At 31.6% G+C, this 20,626-nt stretch overlaps 2 protein-coding genes across 4 annotated transcripts in view; one reads left to right on the forward strand and one right to left on the reverse strand.

Annotated features, from left to right (window-relative positions):
- LOC113399192 (semaphorin-1A) overlaps window positions 1-20,626 on the reverse strand; it is a 344,932-nt gene that overhangs the window by 136,929 nt on the left and 187,377 nt on the right. The gene's annotated exons all lie outside the window — the stretch shown is intronic.
- Window positions 38-1,099, forward strand: LOC113398674 (cilia- and flagella-associated protein 20-like). Its single transcript, XM_064217724.1, has one exon. It carries the CDS (start codon window positions 95-97, stop codon window positions 1,013-1,015), a length of 921 nt encoding a protein of 306 aa, XP_064073794.1. The 5' UTR covers window positions 38-94; the 3' UTR covers window positions 1,016-1,099.

Raw genomic sequence — 20,626 nt, forward strand, 5'->3', positions numbered from 1 at the left:
GGTGTTGATATTATGACATTTAATAAATGTTGTTATTATTTTATATTAACCAGTCCAAATATTGTTTGAAATCTTGAAATAAGTACAATAGAAAATGTTTAAAAATACATATCAAAGTGGATTGTTATCAATATTCTACAGTTGTGGTTCAAATCCACTAGCAATATGGGATATGGAAGTAAAGAATGGTCACATAAAACGCCTAACAGATAATGAAGTGAACTCTATAGTACTAGAAATAGTGAGTACAAATGTTGCGACAACTTTTATTACGTGTCCAAAGAGGAATCAAGTGTTGGGCATCAAACTTCCTTTCCTTGTGATGATAGTGAAAAACCTTAAAAGATATTTTTCGTTCGAAATAACTATCATAGATGATAAAAACATGCGGAGACGATTTAGGATTTCAAATTTTCAGTCAACGACAAAAATTAAGCCTTTCTGTACAAGTATGCCGATTGGATTATCTGGTGGTTGGAACCAAATACAGTTTAATTTAGCCGATTTTACACGACGTGCTTATGGAACACAGTTTATAGAAGCGCTGCGAGTACAGGTGCATGCTAATGCTCGTTTACGGCGAATATATTTTAGCGAACGACTTTATACTGAGGAAGAGTTACCTCAGGACTATAAACTATATTTACCACTGGAAAAAAAGTCAAAGAAAGCTAAAAAGGAAAAGAAAGAAGAACAGACGGCGAAAAGGATTCCAGCTCAACCTCCTGCTACAGAAGCCCCTGTTGAAGTTGTTGCTGAACCACCAGTGGAAAGTAAGGTTAGTGCAGCTACTATACCACCAGTAGCTGTTGGGCCCGGTGAAGTGAAAGAAGTAGAAATGGCAGTACACACTGAGTCTGTTGTTGATATTACACCTGAAACAGTTGTAGTAGAAGTATCGTCTAAAGAAGGTGAAGAAAGTATATTAACAAAAGTGGAAGGTGAAGAAAATGAATCAACTGCTGAACAAACAACAGAAATAAAACCAGATGAGGATATACCTGTAGAAGAATGAATGTTCTTTATAGGTTTTTACCGTTTTTATTTTTAGATCCAGTTTGCATATATTTGTATATCTAAATATAATATATTGAAATTTTGATGTCTTTTGCACGTAGTCTAGATTATATTGTATTAATAAGTTACTTACGAAGCAGAATCAGTTTGAATTTGCATACCTGAAAAAAAAAATATATAAATTATTATATGCAATATATTATATGTTTAGTGATTAAAAGATCTACAATTGACAATTAATATTATTAGGTTAAAGTTAAATGTATAATTAATTCAGAATCAAATAATTTAATTAGAACATATTTAAAATTTCATTCAAGAGGCTCATCCAAAAATCACAGCCTCCATATTCCTTTTTATAATACTGAATACGTAAGCCGGAATATCTTTAAATATGTAAACAAAATGTTCCGTTCTGACCTTTCTCCTCTGTAGGTTTACCTTTAATAATAATACATGTTTTTAACAACTATGGAACTATGATAAAAGGCAACGCAGGTAGAGCTTTAATGTTACAAATTGAAGCAGTGTTTATCCATAATATAATCTTTTCCGGATTTTTTGACTATACTTCCTGAATATAATATAACTACAGTCTACATGGCATTCAAATATTACGTTAAGAACAAGATTTATCAGTAATGTCTATCATTTCTCCACAATTATTTATGATTAGAAACCTTTCTTTGATAAAATAATTAGTAGTAGTAAATCAATATAAAGTACATAAATATTACAAAAAAAGCAGACCTTAAATAAAGGGTAAAACTTAAATAAACCTTTCAAATTATACAACTGCAAGTATTTTATGAGATAACTTATCATGTTACGCGTTTGAAGAATACTGAACAAGAATTTTGAAAGCAAAGATCTAAATGAAGGCCTCGATTTCTGCATCATATACCTTTCAAAGCTTCAATACATTTTACATTAGTATTGTGTGTGATAAATATGTAAAATGAGGTTTAAATGATCCATCGAAACGAACTCCATTTCAGCTTTTAATAAATATCAGGCCTACATTAATAAATAAAACCAAACATTTATTTCCAGACTTGTTTAAGTTAAATTTTCATTTGAAATGTGCATTTTCGGTCTGAAACATTATTATGATGTATCCAAAACCGCATATATCTTTTAGCGTATTCCCTCAGCATAAACGCTAGTAATAAGTTACCGTAGCGTGGCGAGCTATAAATCACATAGCAATGTGAATTTCTTGTAAGGTCAAAGGTACGAGCGTATAGCGTGTATGTCGATGTTTCTTTTTTGGTTTGAATCATACTTGGAGGTTATTTCTATATACTATATATATAATATATTTTAATCGAAATAGAATATTATATGAAGTTATCATAAAAGAAATATTTAAAATAATTAAAAAAAAACAAAACATTTTTTCTGGAACATTAAGTCAATATGCTTAAAACTAAAATCTATGTAAAAAAATCAAACAGTTTTAAAAATAAAATAACTTAATTTAAAACAAAAGTCAAATGATAAAATGATACTGACGGTACGAAATATTTTCATATTCTACCTAACAGTAAAATAATCGATGAGTATTCACATTTGATAATTAAAGTCATTCAGAAAAAAATGCAATACGAGTCTGGTCCGCCATTAACTTTAAACATAGAGCGTAACACTTAACGAACTACAGCGGCATTTCAGTCTGCCTTGCTGGCTTTACGTAATATTAAATCTTTAATTTAATACCATAATATTAAACGACAACAAAACTGATTATACTCCAACTACTGAAAATGATAATACCACCCTTTAATTTGTTCATGTAACACTAATTAATACTAAAAAAGACTGAAAGATAGAAGATATAGGTGAAGTGATTAAGCCTTCCATGCGATCCGAAACAATGGAAATTATAGCGGGCATTCGACAGGTCATTGACGTTGTAAAGATAGAGCATAACACGACAACAAAAGATGTTTGCTACCTTCCCACCCTACCTACGTCTCTAACTTTATAAAATGAATTCTGATAAGCTTGTGTCAGACTTTTATCACATCAAATGATTACTACATTTTAAAATTATTATTAACAAAGTCGTTTGAATTCAGTTATTTGCCAATGATTATAATTTATTAGCTTAAGTTAGATTAGCTCTGTCTGTAGAAATAATTCAAAGAAAATATATATTGGTAATAGTATTTTTTATGTCACGTGATTTCATTAAATGTATATCTTTGAAGCACGTATGTTTGCATTAAAGATTTCTTTTTTAATGTGGCATTTACTTATACTAGTTACGAACAAAATGTCACGCATAAATATATGAAGTAGGTTGGCGCGAAAATTAGATAAGCTCTGAACAGTCTAAAATTAAAAAAAAAAAACAATTTTCTTATATATGAAATGAAGGACTTCGAAATTTCAGTATTATTTATAATTAATTAATCTTTTATAGTCAGTCTGTCAAGATGTTTCCTTTTATTTTTTTTCCATTTCTATATAAAAAAACCGTTTATAATTAATTAAATAACTGCAACGAAAACTATTTTGACTCTTATTTGATACGGATATAATAATATGAGCTAAATTAAATCAACTAAAAGCTATTAGGAGCGTAAATCAATATAACATAACATGTTACATCTTAAAATTCAACTCGAGACGTAATTGTGAATTCAATTAAAGTTACACAAGTCAATTATTAGCCAGCCACAAGCAGTGCTAAAACAATTTGCCGCTAGACGTGTTTCTTAGATCTAGTCAGCTCACGGCGCCTAATTTTTGAAGTTGTAAAATTTACGACAAAGGGAGCATAATCCATCCCAAGTACGGCCAAGGTGAACGTGCCTCGCATCAGTAATAAGGTACCGTCAACAGAAATATGATTTAGAACAAATATATTGAACTTATATTCTTCTAGTAGTATTAGTTCTACTTATTAATTTGAATCACATCAATGTTCATCTGACCTTACTACTTCATTCATCACAGTCCATAGATATTGGCACTGGTACAAATATTAACCATTCCTTACATCGCCAATGCGCCACCAACCTTGGGAACTAAGATGTTATGCCCCTTGTGCCTTAACTATACTATATTTATGCTAAGTATTGTTGTTTGCCGATAGAATATCTGATGATTCGGTGGTACCTACCCAGACAAAATTACATAAAGCCCTATCATCAGGTAAGTAGTTATGATTAATTTAAGTTACTTGGCAAGATTAAGCGATTGTATAAATAATTCCCGATGTTTATGACATGTCGAATACAATGCGCTTTATTGGACTCTATAGGGCACGCAACATCTTCACGGTCTATTCAAATATACATACAATAAATCCAAGTTTCTAGGGAATTAACGATTATTATAAGATATTTGTTGACCCAATTAGAACATGCTTTGAGGCAAAATACAGAATAAATATATACTAACACGAAGATCTTGCATTGTTTAAAATAGCCTTCTAGAATAAAGATAAATTAATACTGTGGACAATTTTAACTAATATTATAGATGCGAAAGTAATCTGTTTATCAATTTGTTACATCCTTACGACTAAACCTTTGGACTTTGACATTCAGGTCAGAGAAAATTTCGCGCAAACAGCTAGTAATAAATAAAACTGTACTTCTATTTAAAAGCCTGAAAAAATTAGAAAAAGTCCTCGTAAGACGTTACCAGACGTTATTATTATTTCAGTTGACGAAAAACGAAAATAATTTCTCGTCGCTTTGCATGGAAAGTTATGAACACACGTCAGAACATTATGACTAATGACAGACTTCCATGCTTATTGCGGAATAAAAAAATATATTCTTTATTTACAACGTGAAAAAAATATGTTGAATTATGAAGATATTTTTTTTTTAAAAACCAAAACAATTTTATAATGAATGAAAATATTGAAGATGTTTATAAAATCTGACTTTTATAGAAGTAATATAGAGAGTACATGGAATAAAAACTATATATTTAACAATTAATTAATGTGATAGTTGTTTTTTTAAAGTAATTAGTCTATTAAATCAAATCAAAGTTATAATATCCCTGAACTATGTTAGCCTACTTTTAAGTTAGACTTTCGGAAGCACAATCGAAATAAAAAACAACGATAATTAAAAAAAAAGCATTTGCAATATACGAAAACATAAACGTTCTTTCAAAATAAATACATTATTTAATTATTTTGTGCTGTAAACACTGAATCAAGTCAGAAAAATGGGGTTCTTTTTTTTATACATATGTACATATGGCTTATTATTACTATAACCTTATAGTAATTTAAGTCATAGTAAGTAAGTGAGTCATATTTTTACGTTTCTTTTCATTTTGTTATTAATGAGAATATTAAATATAAATTTTTATTTTATTAAAATTGTTTAGAAATTGTTTAAAAATTATATTGTTACGTCACGATAGATAACATTCTAAACGGTAGCAATTACACATTTAATGTGTATGGCAATATGGCTGAACAAATCTTCATAAAGGTATTTTAATATAAAAATATGGAGTTAATAAGCAGTTTAAAACAGTTGACTGCTGAGCACATAAAATATCCTTACCGCTGACCGAGATAAGTAGACTGGCGAAATTAATTCTCAGACTCTTAACAGATTTATATGCTGTCTCTACAGCAACACTTACCCGAATTAAAGGAGCTATGTACTTGTGGATGCAGATTCAATTACAGTTCCAAACTGTGTGTAGTGTCGTATAGAGTGTTGCTTAATAGATGGGTATTTATAACGAAATCGTTGACAAAAATCTTATTTCACTTGTAAACTTCATTTATTCTTTTGGTCAACAGTTATTTTCTGCGGTGGTCTAATTCTTTAACAAACGATATTTTAACGCTAACGGTAGGAATAGGTATGAGGATCATGATAACATAACAAATAACATACGCATTGAACATAAGGAACAGTCGGTATTTCTTACTATGGAGCAAAGGCCACCTAACCTAACACCAATTCGGGTTGGTGGATAATATTAAGAACATGACAATATAATTATGCATATCTCATTGTTAGCAAAATTTAGTGGATCTTACATTTTAGCAGTGTTTTCTGATTCTCAATTCCAAATGTCAGTACAAAATTTCGCGTTCTTTAATTTGAATGATTTTTATAACACCTCTACGAAAATCATAGGACAGTAATAAAAGAACAGCCACGGGCAGTCACTAGGCTTATATAAAATCATAAACAACCCTATCTTTACGGTACATAAAGCGGGTCACTTTTACGTGCCCAGCCTGCTCGTATTTTAGCTTGTGAATCTGCGCCGCTGTCGTGCACAGATACGCTCATATTGGTTATTTACTGAACAAAAATACATTAGACAATTTTATAACTTGCAACACTAGAACGAGTACTCACAGATAAGTTCGCTCAGTACATTAAAATTTTAAATATTATTTTGATGAATAAAACTTATAATATTTTTTATTTCACAAACTATAAAAAGTTTTATTTTAATATTATATTTAAAATTGAATACTTATAGTATTGTTACGAGTGCGGCTTCTTTAATTATTAATACAGCGTTCAGTAGGAATTTGATAAAGATAATTATAACGTATTGATAATTTTAATATATTATATTGATCCATCTAGAAAGATCTAGAATTCACATAAACTCTTATTAATAGGTGCATGAACCAACGTACACAGTACAAAGGACATAACATCTCCGTTCCCAAGGTTGGTGGCACATTGGCAACTTAAGGAACGGTTCAAATATCTTACAGAGCGAATGTCTACGGGCAGAGGTGACATGGTAAATACCAGGCACCAGGATCCCCATTAACCCGTCCGCCGCCATTTTTTTTTTAACTTATTTTACGCAGGCAGATAAGTAAATGACCCCGATGAAAAGTAAACCTTTATCTTTAATACCGAATATTTATTATTTAAAATAATTCTGTCTATTCTTGTGTTCTTGGTTTGAAGGGGGGTGGGGGGCATAGTTGACGAGATATTTAGATTTTTGATCCCGTGACTGACGGTGTATAAAGTGGTGGTAACAACTACGGTAACCAATCACCATAAAATGGCGAATACTTCAAATAAATTTAACAAAAATAATAATTTGTGACTACCAGATTCCGTTGTTAATTTTGAGTCATGACGAAATGATGGAATACGTTATAAATTCATTTAAAATGTACCCCTACAATTTGAATAAATTATACATTTATGTTCACATCCATTTTATATGACGGAATATAACGAATAATTCAATTTTAACACATTCAATTGTATAACATTATATGGATTGGCACATTATAGTTCTGGCAATTTGTTAAAATAATATATGAAATATTTATGATCAATTTCTAAAAACAATATGTATATAATAAAATATTCGTTCGAATTTTAAGTTCTATGAAAATATTTCTATATTTCTATTTAATTATCAGTATTTGTGTAGTTAGAAATCACGTTCTAAATTCAAGTTTATTCCTCGGTGTTGCTACCTCTAAAAGTTTATAATATTTATATTTATGGAGTTGCTTATCTTTATTATTGTCTTATACAAGTAAAGTAGTTTTACATTAACATATATTTAAATTAAATAAACTGAAACTGGTACAAAAAGTAATCAAGTGAAACTCAATACAGCGGTTCGAACAAATGTGAAATCATTTTGCATCAGAAACGTTTTCACGAACGTTACACGTAAAAACGTTCCGCTCAAGTTCGACCTTGATTAATTGAAATATTATTTTTAGAAATTCATTTTCAAATCTATAATAGTACTTATATTTTCATTTTGAATGATTAATTAAGAAATAAATGAAACATCCCACTTATATATATATGTAGATATATATATATATATATATATATATATATTTGTAACATATAGATGGGCGGACGAGTAAATGGGTCATCTGATGATAAGTGGTAACCCCCGCCCATAGACAATGACGCTGTAAGAAATATTAACCATTTCTTACGTCGCCTATATGCCACCAACCTTGGAAATTAAGATATTATGGCCTTTGTGCCTTTAGTTACACTGGCTCACTCACCCTTCACACCGGAACACAATAATACTGGGTACTGTATGTATACTTTAGGTGGGGGTTTATAAACTTCCTCACTGCACAATGTTGTTGTCGATTTGGTAAATACATATGATCAGATTTTCATCCGACACATGATGAACAATAAACAGAAATTAAGCAAATGAAAACTCAGTGGTGCTTATGGATTTGAACCCGCAATAATCGGTTAAGGTTCACTCGGTCTAAGCACTGAGTCATATTGGCTTAACTTGAAACGCAATGAATAAAATAATATCTCTCTGTATCACATCTCATTGATTATTTCATACATCTTATACCGATCCTATAGTATATACCAATTTATTTAACAAGCGAAAACATTGCGCAATTGAACGTAAACAAGGCCTAAAGTCGTTGTCACACTGCATGACATTTATTATTGTTCAACTCGAATGCAGCAACTTAAGGACAGAAGAGAAATTCGTACTTTTATATATTTAGTGTGTAAGAAGTCTTACAGAAATGCAACTGTGTTTTGTCAAGCAGTCGTATAATAGAGAACGCCACGGAGTATAATAAGCTATGATATGTATCATATAACAGAGACGCGTCGTTAAATTACTCTGTTATGCTTTTGTTTCCTCTTCCATGGACTAGGAAATGAAAATTAATTCGAGCACATTAAAACAATTTTTAATGAACACACATCCTGTTCATGTAACAATCAAGAATGTGCATGTGTGCGTGTAAGTTAAAATAAGTCAGAGATATTTTAAATGGAATATCTCGTTCGAATTTTGTATTTTTAGAGAGAAATCATTATTTTGATGAATACTGGAATTGGAATTGTACGTAAATCGGTTTATGGACTTCCACGTAACTGAATGCCTGACTTGAATGCTAGTTGAGTGACGGTAAAGTGAAATACGCTGGAGATAACACAATAGGCAGATACACAGGCTTACGGACATATGAGGATGCTTCAAATCAATGCCTTTCTCTATTATGACGTTGAATTTAAGGTAATAGATTTACTTATCAAAATCATTCTTTATACACACTATTTTTTCGTGGAGGACTTTTGAATCATTTTAAAGGATTTCTATGTACCATCGGTTCGGAATGTAGATTCTACTGAGAAGGACCGGTAAGTAACTCATTAGCTTCCACCGTTTCAATCACAAATCAACACAAATTATTAATTTTCTACGAAAACAAATCCAATGAACAAATATAATACTTAATTATGATGTACACACTCAATTTTTTGTTTGAAGATCAAATAATTGCACTCTGGGTAATCTATTTCTTCACCAATATTATTATTATCACATATGCTAGACTCATACAGCAGTTCCTTACATTGTTGTGTTCCGGTTCGAAGGATGAGCGACAAGCAGCCAGTCAAGACTGGTACCAACCTCCAAGAAAAGAGCGTACACATTTTTAAAAGTCCGACAACGCACCTGCAAGCCACTGTTGCAGATGTCCGTGGGCGGTATTAGCCACTTTCCATCAGATTAGCCTACTGCCCATTTTCCACCAGTACCATATAAAAAAAACTATGAAAAAAACCTCGTCTTAGAAAAACTTTTTAGCTTATTCTACATCCGATGCTGGTCAGTGGATACAAAAGTGATTGACTTTTATGCCATGCGGGTTTCCATCATCACCAAGAACGAGATGAATTTTAACATATAAAGAACTTCCTAAAGGAAACTCAATGTAATGTCTGTCTGTGTGTCTTCAATTGTTATTAATTATCTAGTAATAGTGTTCTACATATTGTTCTTTAACTTTAATTATTATATAAAAATATAAAGAAATAGGTATTTCAATAAAACAGGAAAATGTAAGTCCGGTAACATGAAACTTTTTATATTAAAATTAAAAAGTCTACACGTTTGAGGCACGTAGGGATGAATATTCATAGGGTGCTGGAGATAGTATCGCTTAATAAACACCCCGTGTACAAACAACGTGTTTAGTTACCTTGGACGGCAAAAAGCTTGAAAGCTGTACATTGTTATCTAACCTCGAAACACCATGTATAATTGTATATAGAAATTAAAAATAAAACTCAAATAGCAATATTATTAGCTTATATAATAATAATAATTATTATAATATTTTATTGCAGACCATTTGTTAAATATTACATTAGTGCAGTAATTCTGAACTGTCAGAAGTCAGTTCCTTCCTTAATATTACATCATAACGCATAGTATGGACATACGAGTATGTACAAATGAAACTGGGAAGAAACTCAGTAGTTATTCTTTTCCTCCATTTCAATTACTGACCTTATTAACAGTAATTAAGATTTGCACACTTAAATTGTTGAAAATGATCATTTTAAACCGTTTAATTATCAAATTTTACAAAATTCTTAGATATTAAGTAAATGCTGAAACTAAAGGACCTGCGCACAACTCTAATACAATCATTTAGTTCCATTGCGCAACGTATTTTTTTTAATTAAACAGAATTAAATTGCTATTACGCTCATTTTGCTGAAAGGAGTTTGTATATAAAATTTAAATTAAATACGAGATATATATAAAAAAAGTTAAAGACATTCTTGTTAAAACCGCCTCAATAGTTCATTCTCTCATAGTTATATATATAGATCCAGAAATGAAAAACTTGACTTGCCTCGTCAGTTTAGAAGTTATCTTATAAAGGATTAGGGCGTGAACTGGTGGGTTCTTATGGACCGGGACAATAAAAAGGTTATTGTATTGATAAAATAATCTAACAGCCTGGAATTTGAAAATACATAGTGTATCTCGTAACACAAAAAGCACGTCTCTAGTCGTGTTAGATTGCCTTCCTTCGGAATGATAGTACATATATGTTCCGTGTGTTATCCGTTACCTAAGGAATAAAGGCATCGAAGATGTCTTCAAGTAGAAATTATAAAAAAAAATAGTTAAGCAATGATATCTCATTAAACACACGATATTAACAAGCAGTAAAATGCACAACGCGTTATGCATTTAGTTAATAACAAGCAAACGAGTGCGCAAACAATATCAGAGGCTGACAGTTTAATTTCGCGAGTGAATTGTTCTGTTTGAGCGCCGTCGACTCGGATCGGTCACGCGGGTTTAATGGACCGGTGACGTTTAACCAAATTATACGCGGGTTAATCTAGGGTTTTATTGTGATGGAATTTAAAAGGATTCTAAATTATGAACTGGTTATTTTTTTCTCCGTTAATTAGTATATATGGACGTCCATTGAGTTCCAGCTTTTTCGCTGTGTTGCCATTTTTATTTGTTTGCATAATTGAAGTTGAAATTATCACCGTCGCTTTAAATTGAAAACTGTAACTTATAAATACAATGTTTACTGTGCATTTCTGTAGTTTTAATTTTACGAAAACATAAAAAATAATTATCTATTAATTATATGTTAAACTGTTATTAGCAGACTTTAAGAATAGATTTGAGTTATTTTCGCATGCGCTCAAACTAATTTTAATGATAATTTTTTTACCTAAAACATTAAATAAATATAATGACAATGATTATGAGCTAATGGTTCATTTGATCAGATGAGTAGTTCTCAAAACCTTTTCGCTTTGTTATTAGTAAATGGCCGTCCCTTTGTATAATATATTTAAATAAAATTACAATCGCCGTAAAAAATAATATAGTTAAATTTTGTTTCACAAATTAGTTAAAGTAAGTTTTGCATGGTAAATACAAGTAACATTGGTCTAGTAAATACAGGTATAAATCACGAGTCCACCGACCCACACTAATTAGGGTTTAATTTACGTGAAGAGGGCAGCACTGACCTAAATCGCCGTTCATATGTCTACATACTAAACTAATTTTGATAAAATTATGACTAAAGATAAGATAATAATAGCATTATGTAAATTTATAATTATGTTTACACATTATTATATTAAAGAGCGCTACTTTATAATAAGTGTTTCATTAATAAAATACAGGCTAAAAAAATCTTGAATATATTTTCAATAGATTGATAATCGTCTCACTATCTGAAGGTCATATATTCAGATTTGGGATCTTGATTTAAATTTGGGTTGATTTGTTCCAGTAATAGTATTCCTATGACACGTTTTACATTCAGATAGAGGAAAAATATTAGCCTATTCCAATGGAATCAGGAAAAAAGCTAATCACAAAGCTATATTGTGCACTACTAAGAGTTTATGATTAGTATATTTATTTATAATACAACACAATTGCACTTAACTACTTACCTATTTCCATTTTAATTTTACTTCCAAAATTCCGATAACAGTTTCGTCGATGTTCAAAACGCCATTTTTTCGCAAATCTATTGTGAATTTCATAGATTACTCAAGCTCTCGACCAATGATATCGCGTCAATTTGCTGTCAAATGTTGTATATTTAGCTTTTTTCCTATTATGGTTGGAATAGAGTAAAAAAAATATATCACTTATAATTTTCCCTTAAAGTATTATTAGTAGGTTAATAATACTTATGATATTATTGATATGTAATTTTATTTCATATTGTAATAATGATAAGGTTAAAATTCGAAAGTTTTAAACATAAATCTGAACCGTAAGTAAGGGTTTAACAATACTAGGATTTGTTGAAATGAACATTAATTAAAACATTGAATCAAAATGTAACCGTCAATCTTAGTCATATTTCGAAAGTCAAGTTGACGATAATTGAAAAAGTTAACACTTTCTACTTACATCGGGATCAGAAAAGGCAAATTATTAAACCAATTAAAAGTTTTCAACATTAACTGAATAAACGCACAACAAATTTCCTATAAAGTTAATCCATTCGCAGAGACTTTAATCCATTCTATACCTTCAATACGCTTGAGCCTTTAATTTTTTTGCAATCGTAAACGATCTCATATTTTCAGTAATTTTCCCTTTTTATTCTATTTAAAATACACACAGGTACAATTCTCAAACCCATCATGAATTTTTAAAACATTATTTTTGTAAATATTCGTATTCAAACGCGAGTATAGCTTAGATTACTTGTATTATTGCAGCTAGTGTAGGCAGAGACGGGATAAAAAATTCAATACGTAGCCAACATCTTGCTATTTGAATGTGAATCTTATTATCTGGACGTGTAAGTGGCAAATCGCTAAGTAGGAACATCCAACTCATTTTCCGCCAACATTGAATATTCTGCCGTGTTTGAAGGAAAAACAAAGTGTTAAATTGCGTGGGGAGTCACCTTTGAGTTGGTCGAGTTGGATGGGTAGTTTGAATCTTTTGCTTGTAGTTTTAGAGTTGTTTTTTGTTTGGAGTGGTGGATGAGTCTGGTAGGAAACTCTTCCTGTTATAGGAGACAAGTAGAAGGAATGTGGGTCAAGTGGCAACCTACAGAAGTGCGCGGCGTGAGTCCGTCACTATATTCTTGTTTAGGTTTTACCTGAATTTTAAAAAGAGACTTGTGGCGATATAATGTCACTGAAATATAGTAAAATATTCAGTAGGAAGCACTAATTATGTTGGCTAGTTTCAACGTTATAATTTAAAAAATATTTTTTTTATTAGTATATGACATAAACTTTTGTCCGATATCTTAATGCCTCAAAACAACTTTGTACAGTCACTCTGTTCCATGTATACGACGTTTTCTTTATTGTTAGGACTTTAACATACTTACTTATATAAAAAAAAAAACCAATATACATATATACGTATGTAGATGTATTCCCGAACTCCGTATTCGCCATCACCGAAAATATTAAGGTACCTTCCAGTCTAGATTTAACAGGCATCTTCTATATGTATATATGTATGTATATATATCAAAAGATAACTATAAACATGTAGTTACACTGGCTCACTTCCTCTTCAAACCGGAACGCAACGCAAATGCTAAGTACTGCTGTTTGGCGGTAGTTTTATTAATGTTCTAGTTACGGCGACGTTTGGGGGCGTGGTTTTCAGGTACTAGCTACATTTATCCGCGATAAAAGTATGTGCCATTCCTGCCTGTTATCTTTGCGCCTTCTATCATTCAAATCTATTGAATCGTTCTGGCGTAAACGAGTAAGAAACATCGATAAACACTTTCGCAATTATAATATTTCTATGATAACATGGACGCATACACATACCATACATATTTATGTATATTGTATCCATGGTTATTTTATCGTGTGGATTAGAATAACGAAAAACAGAACAATATTAACTTTTTCTTAGAAATTAAGATAACCTTGTACCTAAATCGTAAACTAAATATACTTTATTCAAGTCGACTTTTACGAGTACTTTTGTTTCAAAATGTCATACGATTATACATAACGTAAAGCGACTGTCGGTTTTGAATTTTAATTCGACCGACAACTGAGGAATGCAAATCAGTACAGTGGGATATGCAATAGAAGTAAGACGGATTCAAAACTAGACAGACACAGAAAGTTATAGACAAGACATAAATGGTATATATATCCGCGACGTCGCGGGAGCCAATTGGATTCAGCTCTTTTTTTTATTGTTATTTAGTCTTTTATCATTAAAAATATTTATATAACAAATAGTATACGAAGATAGACATGCATTTAAGAAGTGCCAATAAAGTCAATGGAGTAACTACAATATCGAAATTCCCAAAACAGTCAAAAATATGCGTAAGATTTTCATTAACATCTGCCATAGCAGATGCAGATTTATGAAACTAGCGGTACAATTGTGGATCGCCAGCACGAAGATTAGTTTAGGATACTGATATGCGAACATATGCTCCAGGACTATAGAAAAAAAAATGGAAATATAGAAACAGTGTGAAAGTGGGATGAAGAAATAGCATTTGGTATTTTAGATAAAGGAACATTTTCACAGAAAATTATCCATTTAAGACTACCAGCAGATCGCATTAGATCACAGCTACGTAAACTTCAGTCATATTAAAAGTAATGCTTACAATTCAGAAAGTATTACTTTCAGTATAACAGATTTGAGATGAGGTTAAATTAGAATGATCAGATATTTCTGATGGTTGGACGTCGTGATAAGGAAGCACTTACAAGATATTAAAACAAATGGCACAGTTTAGTAACGAGTGTCGCTTTTTATTAAACAATTTATTTTCTTAATAATTTATAATCGTCTAACCACAAAAGCCAAAAAATAATTGATATCTCTCTAGGATAATAAAACAAATTGGAATTACTGAGAACAATTTCATGAAAAAGCCTTAGTTAGAGACAGAGGAGATATTTTTTAGGGAATATCAGGTGACAATTATATATTCGAAACCCTTTTCTGTTAGTTCAAGTTATTAGAAGAATTTTTGAATTGGGAAAGGAAGATTTTCGTATTACTTTTAAATTGGCATAATGTTTAAATTAATACGTTGGCAACATTCATTAAATGAATTACTTGTATACTAATGAGTATTGAAGACTTACGATACGATATGATATATGTTTAATCAAAGCAACAGGTAGATTGAAAGGGGTGTGGCTATTTGTGTTAACACGAGGAATTGGGCGACATTTATATTCAAACTTCCATTAGTATTTTAGGTATATGAGTATCCTAAAACTCTCAAATCTCACTCTCAAGGTGTAATTTTGTAAAAATACCTAACACTTACTTAGATCTCTAGTTCCGTTAGGAAGACTAATTGCCTGTTAAAGGTGTTGATTTCTTTCCGCAAACTCAAATTCAGGTTCCCGGATATATATGTACAATATCGTATGAAGCGTGCAAATTTCCTCACGAGTATTTTCTTTGCTACAAAACAGGAAATTAACTGTTGATACAAATCCCAGAATTAAAATATACAGTGACGTTTCTTATAATTCGATTTCTCATAATTCGATTAAGGTACACTTATATCACACAGTGCTATTTCATGAGGTGAAATTTAAAAATTCAAATCTTTCAAACGGAGCAGCTCTATCCGTAGTTTTGATTTTTTGTAAAAGTCCAAAATCGTTTCTGAAGCTATTTGAAAAAAATAATACTTTTTTTTTTAAATTAGAATTAATTCCTTTGCTTATAAAACCTCTTTCTTCACTGGATTTCTGGAATAATATCGCTTATTTTTAAATGTAAAATGACAAATTCGTTACAGAACGGTTTTGCATTAACAACGATCATAATCTCGAACATTTGTAGTACTTATTTGCAATGCAAAACAGAAACGACTTCAACAATATTAAACGGATACGAAACTAAGGAATTATGAGATGTACCTACTCAAAAGGCTTTTGATATTTACAGAGAGGTCACAAGCCAGCGTAATGTTGCCTACACACACATAAATATATTAGATATATTTTTATGTATAATTCTTCTATCCGTGTCATTGAACTCCGAAATGGCTGGACTAATTTTGAGAAATTTATCTCAGAATAAGAAAAATAACTTACCTAAATCGCCTATAATAAGTCTGGCGGACAGCTAGTATAATATATATATATATATAATAACCTCACTTTCATCGATACTCTGATCCTGTTAGAAATAAAAGGCACTTCTAAAGTCCTCCAGTACAAACCGCGAGATCTAACATATCATATCATTCTGTAATTACACTGGCTCACTGACCGGTCAAATGAGAACAGTAATAGTGCGATACTTTTTAATACTTCTTCTATTTACTTTGAAGTTGTTATAAAATGCTATAATTTACAGATTTTATTCTTAATTTGCATAATTTTATTAAAAAATAAATAGATAAATGATAAGAAAAAATTATTACGCTATTTTTCTATTTTATACGAAACTCAAGCGAGGAAAGTCGCAAGTATAGGTAGTAAATAATTAGACGTAATTATACAAAAAAATAAATCTCAACACTATTCAAGGGGAAAAGGCTTGGTGCGATGTTGCTATATAATTACTTTGTGAAAATGTATCGCCGAAAATAAAAGAAACCTGCATTAGTTTACGTGATAAAGGGTTTTATATGCGATGCACAAAGTATTTTTAAAAAGCAAACTAATTTTCTCACAGAAAAGATTCTTTATATAGGCGGGATAATGAAATGTTAAACACTCATTTTGAATTCCGTTTCACGTAAGATTCGTTGAAATTTTCTTTTTTGATAACGCTATAGTTTTAGTTTCGAGAAGTTTATTAAATAATGCACTAGCTTTTATAAATTAATAAGAATACATATTTTTTTCGTTGGCAGTACATATTGCCTGGGAATCCCGCATGAACCAGATATTTAACTGCCAGTCAACAAACCTTCAATTACTGTGTTCTAGTTTGAAGGGTGGGTTAGTCAACTTATTTAACAAGGGACATTGATACATGAAATCTACAATGGTTGGTTCCAATGGTTGGTCAAAGCGATGATATATATTTCTTACAGTGATACTATTTATTGGTGGAAGTAAGTTACTCCTCTATCGTATGCCATTTCTTCGTTTGCTGATCTGATATAAACAAAACAGCACAAATCCGGTTAAGATTGACGTGTCTGCTGAGCAATCTCGGTCAATATGTACAAAACATACCTAACCTAACCGGTAGTACCCGGTCAACGCCGGTAGCAGCGACACCAGCTCCACGTAATATTCTCATAAAATTAAAATTTATAAAATTGTTGTAAAATTAGCAATGTGAATATTTAACAATTTTGAGAAGGCTTTACGTCTAACATTACGTCAACAAAGGTAATCGTTGATTTGAATTTACATTATACTACAGGCTTACTATATTAGTGTACAGTAAATTAATGGTTTCCGTATAATCCTGATTTGGACCACATGTATTGACGCAGTGGTCAGACGGTGGCAATTGGTTTCTGCGGCGTAGTTTATAGGTTCACCTATGAAAAGTATTTGTACGGTTCACCGAGGGTGACCGAGCGTTCTCGGCGTGTTTTGAAACGCAAGCTATTCTCACTAGGCTACGTTAAATTTTGTGCAATATCTCATTAATCACACTTCTTAAGTCTAGGTATAATTTGGTAATATAAAAAGTAAACTTAGTTGAAAATATGAAATGAAATTTTGCACATTACTTTTGAAGGGTTAAAAGGCCATAAATAAGAGGGTATCTTGCGATCTCACCGCCTTAATCACGCCGTTTATCTTTAAACGGTACATTAACTACGAGAGCTTCTCGAAATATTCTCTTCACTGATATTAAGATTCATTAAACTTCTAGTTCGTGCTACTTATCAGGTCTTCCGCGGAAAACTCCAGTGACCTTTAGACCCATATCGAATTCGCTAGAAAAAGTGAATTTTAAATGGTTAAATTCCATTTTTACATTATTTTTTTTACAAATAATAGAGTTGTTTTGATTGTTTTCAGGCGAAGTAATTAGAACTCCAGAAATAGATTTATTTTCTTCCAATATTTCAAGATACGATTTTTATTTTTAAAATACTTTACAGTCAGGCTATGATGTTACGTGATATTGCCGAAATAATACTGCCTGTTGGCACAACTAAAAGCCATTGAAAAAATAATTGAATTGAAATAATAAAATGATTTATATTATATGAACAATCTTAATGATTTAAATGCTTGGATTAAAAAGTTCATACAATCATCTTGTAAGAACCCATACAATGTTTGATTAACATTACATAATAATTATTTACTTTAATTACATTTTGATTAGGAATAAATTATGGAACAAACATGGCACAATACAGCGGTCCTTTGTCAGATTGATTGTCAAGATTAATATTTTAAAATGGGTTCTAAATTAAAAAAAAAAATGACATTTGAAACGACCCTTTCGGAAAGCGATCAGAATGTTTCGGCAAGCACGTTTTGGTACACTTCATTAAATTTAACCTAAAAGTTCATCGCGCTGATTTCATATTCAATTTACCGCTTACCGGGACCGCCATAAATTTTTTATAGGGACATAAAAGCCTTCTTTCTGGTGGTACATCCTTTTTTTCTATCGTATGCTTACAAAACGGGACACGTGATGGTATTAAGGTGCCCAACGAAATGACATGGCATTTTTAAGTGTAAAAAATATATATTATTTGTGAATCAATTCATAAATGAATGTATCTGATGGATTCTGATCGGTTTATCGCAGATTCAAATTCGTTTAAACAATATGGACTAATTTCATGTGCTAAATTTATTTTTATGTTTCATCTATTTTTGTTGCGTGTTTTAGTTAGAGTCGTCATATATACACGAATTATTATCGTAAGAAGTCAAGTGTGCACAAATGTACTAAGTGCCTAAACTACTAACCGTGGGAGGAAACTACCAAAAGCTTTGCCAATGAGTTGCCGTTTGACTTCAGATAGATAGCTTGGCAGATAAGTTTGACAAATCCTTTTCTCTCAGTGTTATAAAATAGACTGCATTGAGACAAAACAAACGAGATGAAAACAAGCGTATGATGAGTTTATCTCGCGCTCGACGGTGAAGGAATAGGTACGTCACGAAGGGAGATAGCCGCGACTGTTTAGAGCGGGACTGTACTTGCTTTGCTTTTTTATGGTATAGGTAGGCGGACGACTGCCTCGTTGATCTAGTGGGTAGATATAGAACGCAGACCCCGAGGTACTGAGTTCAAACCCCAAATCGGACCCATAAAAAAGTTATTGATTTTTTCTATGGAATAATTCTCAGTAACAGCATGGTGTCTGGAAAAGAGTGGAAGTTGGACATGTGTACAGTTCCGTGTCTCTGAAAGGACGTAAGGCCGTTGGTCCTGCCGTCTTAAAACAATGTGTTTGTACCCACACTTGTGCAAAATAATATGTGAGTAGCTGTGTTTGTGCAACACACTTGTATACTATAATATGTCCTGCGTCGTTGGTTAGTCTCCTTTGATATGCTTCTGTGGCCAACACAGGTCTGGACGGCATTATCATCAGACGGATTGACAAATGTGCGATCTGATAGTCAATGGTCACCATTACTTACAACGCAAACGTACCACCGACCTTGGAAACTAAGATGTTATCCCCCTTGTGTTGGTTGAAATTTACAGTTACACACGAGAGTTACACTTAATAAAAAAAAAAACCTGTAATCCGTTCGTCACTTACCGGATCCAATGTATATCATCGTGGGATTCCTCTAATACACACGAAAAATTTCATCAATATCAGTCCAGGCGTTTAGAAGGAGTTCAGTGACACACGAATGTAAGTAGGAGGTCTTGTAACAAGACGTGTTATTAGATATAGACATAACTTTTAAAATGCCAATGTCTTTGTAAAGAAGTGACTACCCATTAGTCGGTCCATTAGCATGTCTGGCTTCCGACTTACAACAAAAAAAAGCATACTTAGAAGTCAATATTGCACTAGCATTATATTTTTTATCATTATGTGTTCATAGTGTAAATAAGTCCAGAAGCCATATAACGTACTAAGTAATTCCATTATATAATGCACTCTTTCAGACATAGCAGTTTGCCATTAAAGTTAATGAAGAGTCGTGTAGTATTTTATGGCGTTATATAAGTTTTATTGCTTTTTCTCTAAGAGGTTCAATCCACGTTGCTCGGTAGAGAAAAAGCGCGCTCATTACCGCCTTCCGGAGTAACGCCTCTTCTTGAATATTACAAAACAATAAACATTTAGAACTGTGTACTTTTATTTCCCTTTTTTTTAATATTATTATTATTATTTAACTTTGGTATTAATATTTCACTTTTGAACTTGTTTCAG

This window comes from Vanessa tameamea, chromosome 18 (assembly GCF_037043105.1).
Source record: "Vanessa tameamea isolate UH-Manoa-2023 chromosome 18, ilVanTame1 primary haplotype, whole genome shotgun sequence".
Classification (NCBI taxonomy): domain Eukaryota; kingdom Metazoa; phylum Arthropoda; class Insecta; order Lepidoptera; family Nymphalidae; genus Vanessa; species Vanessa tameamea.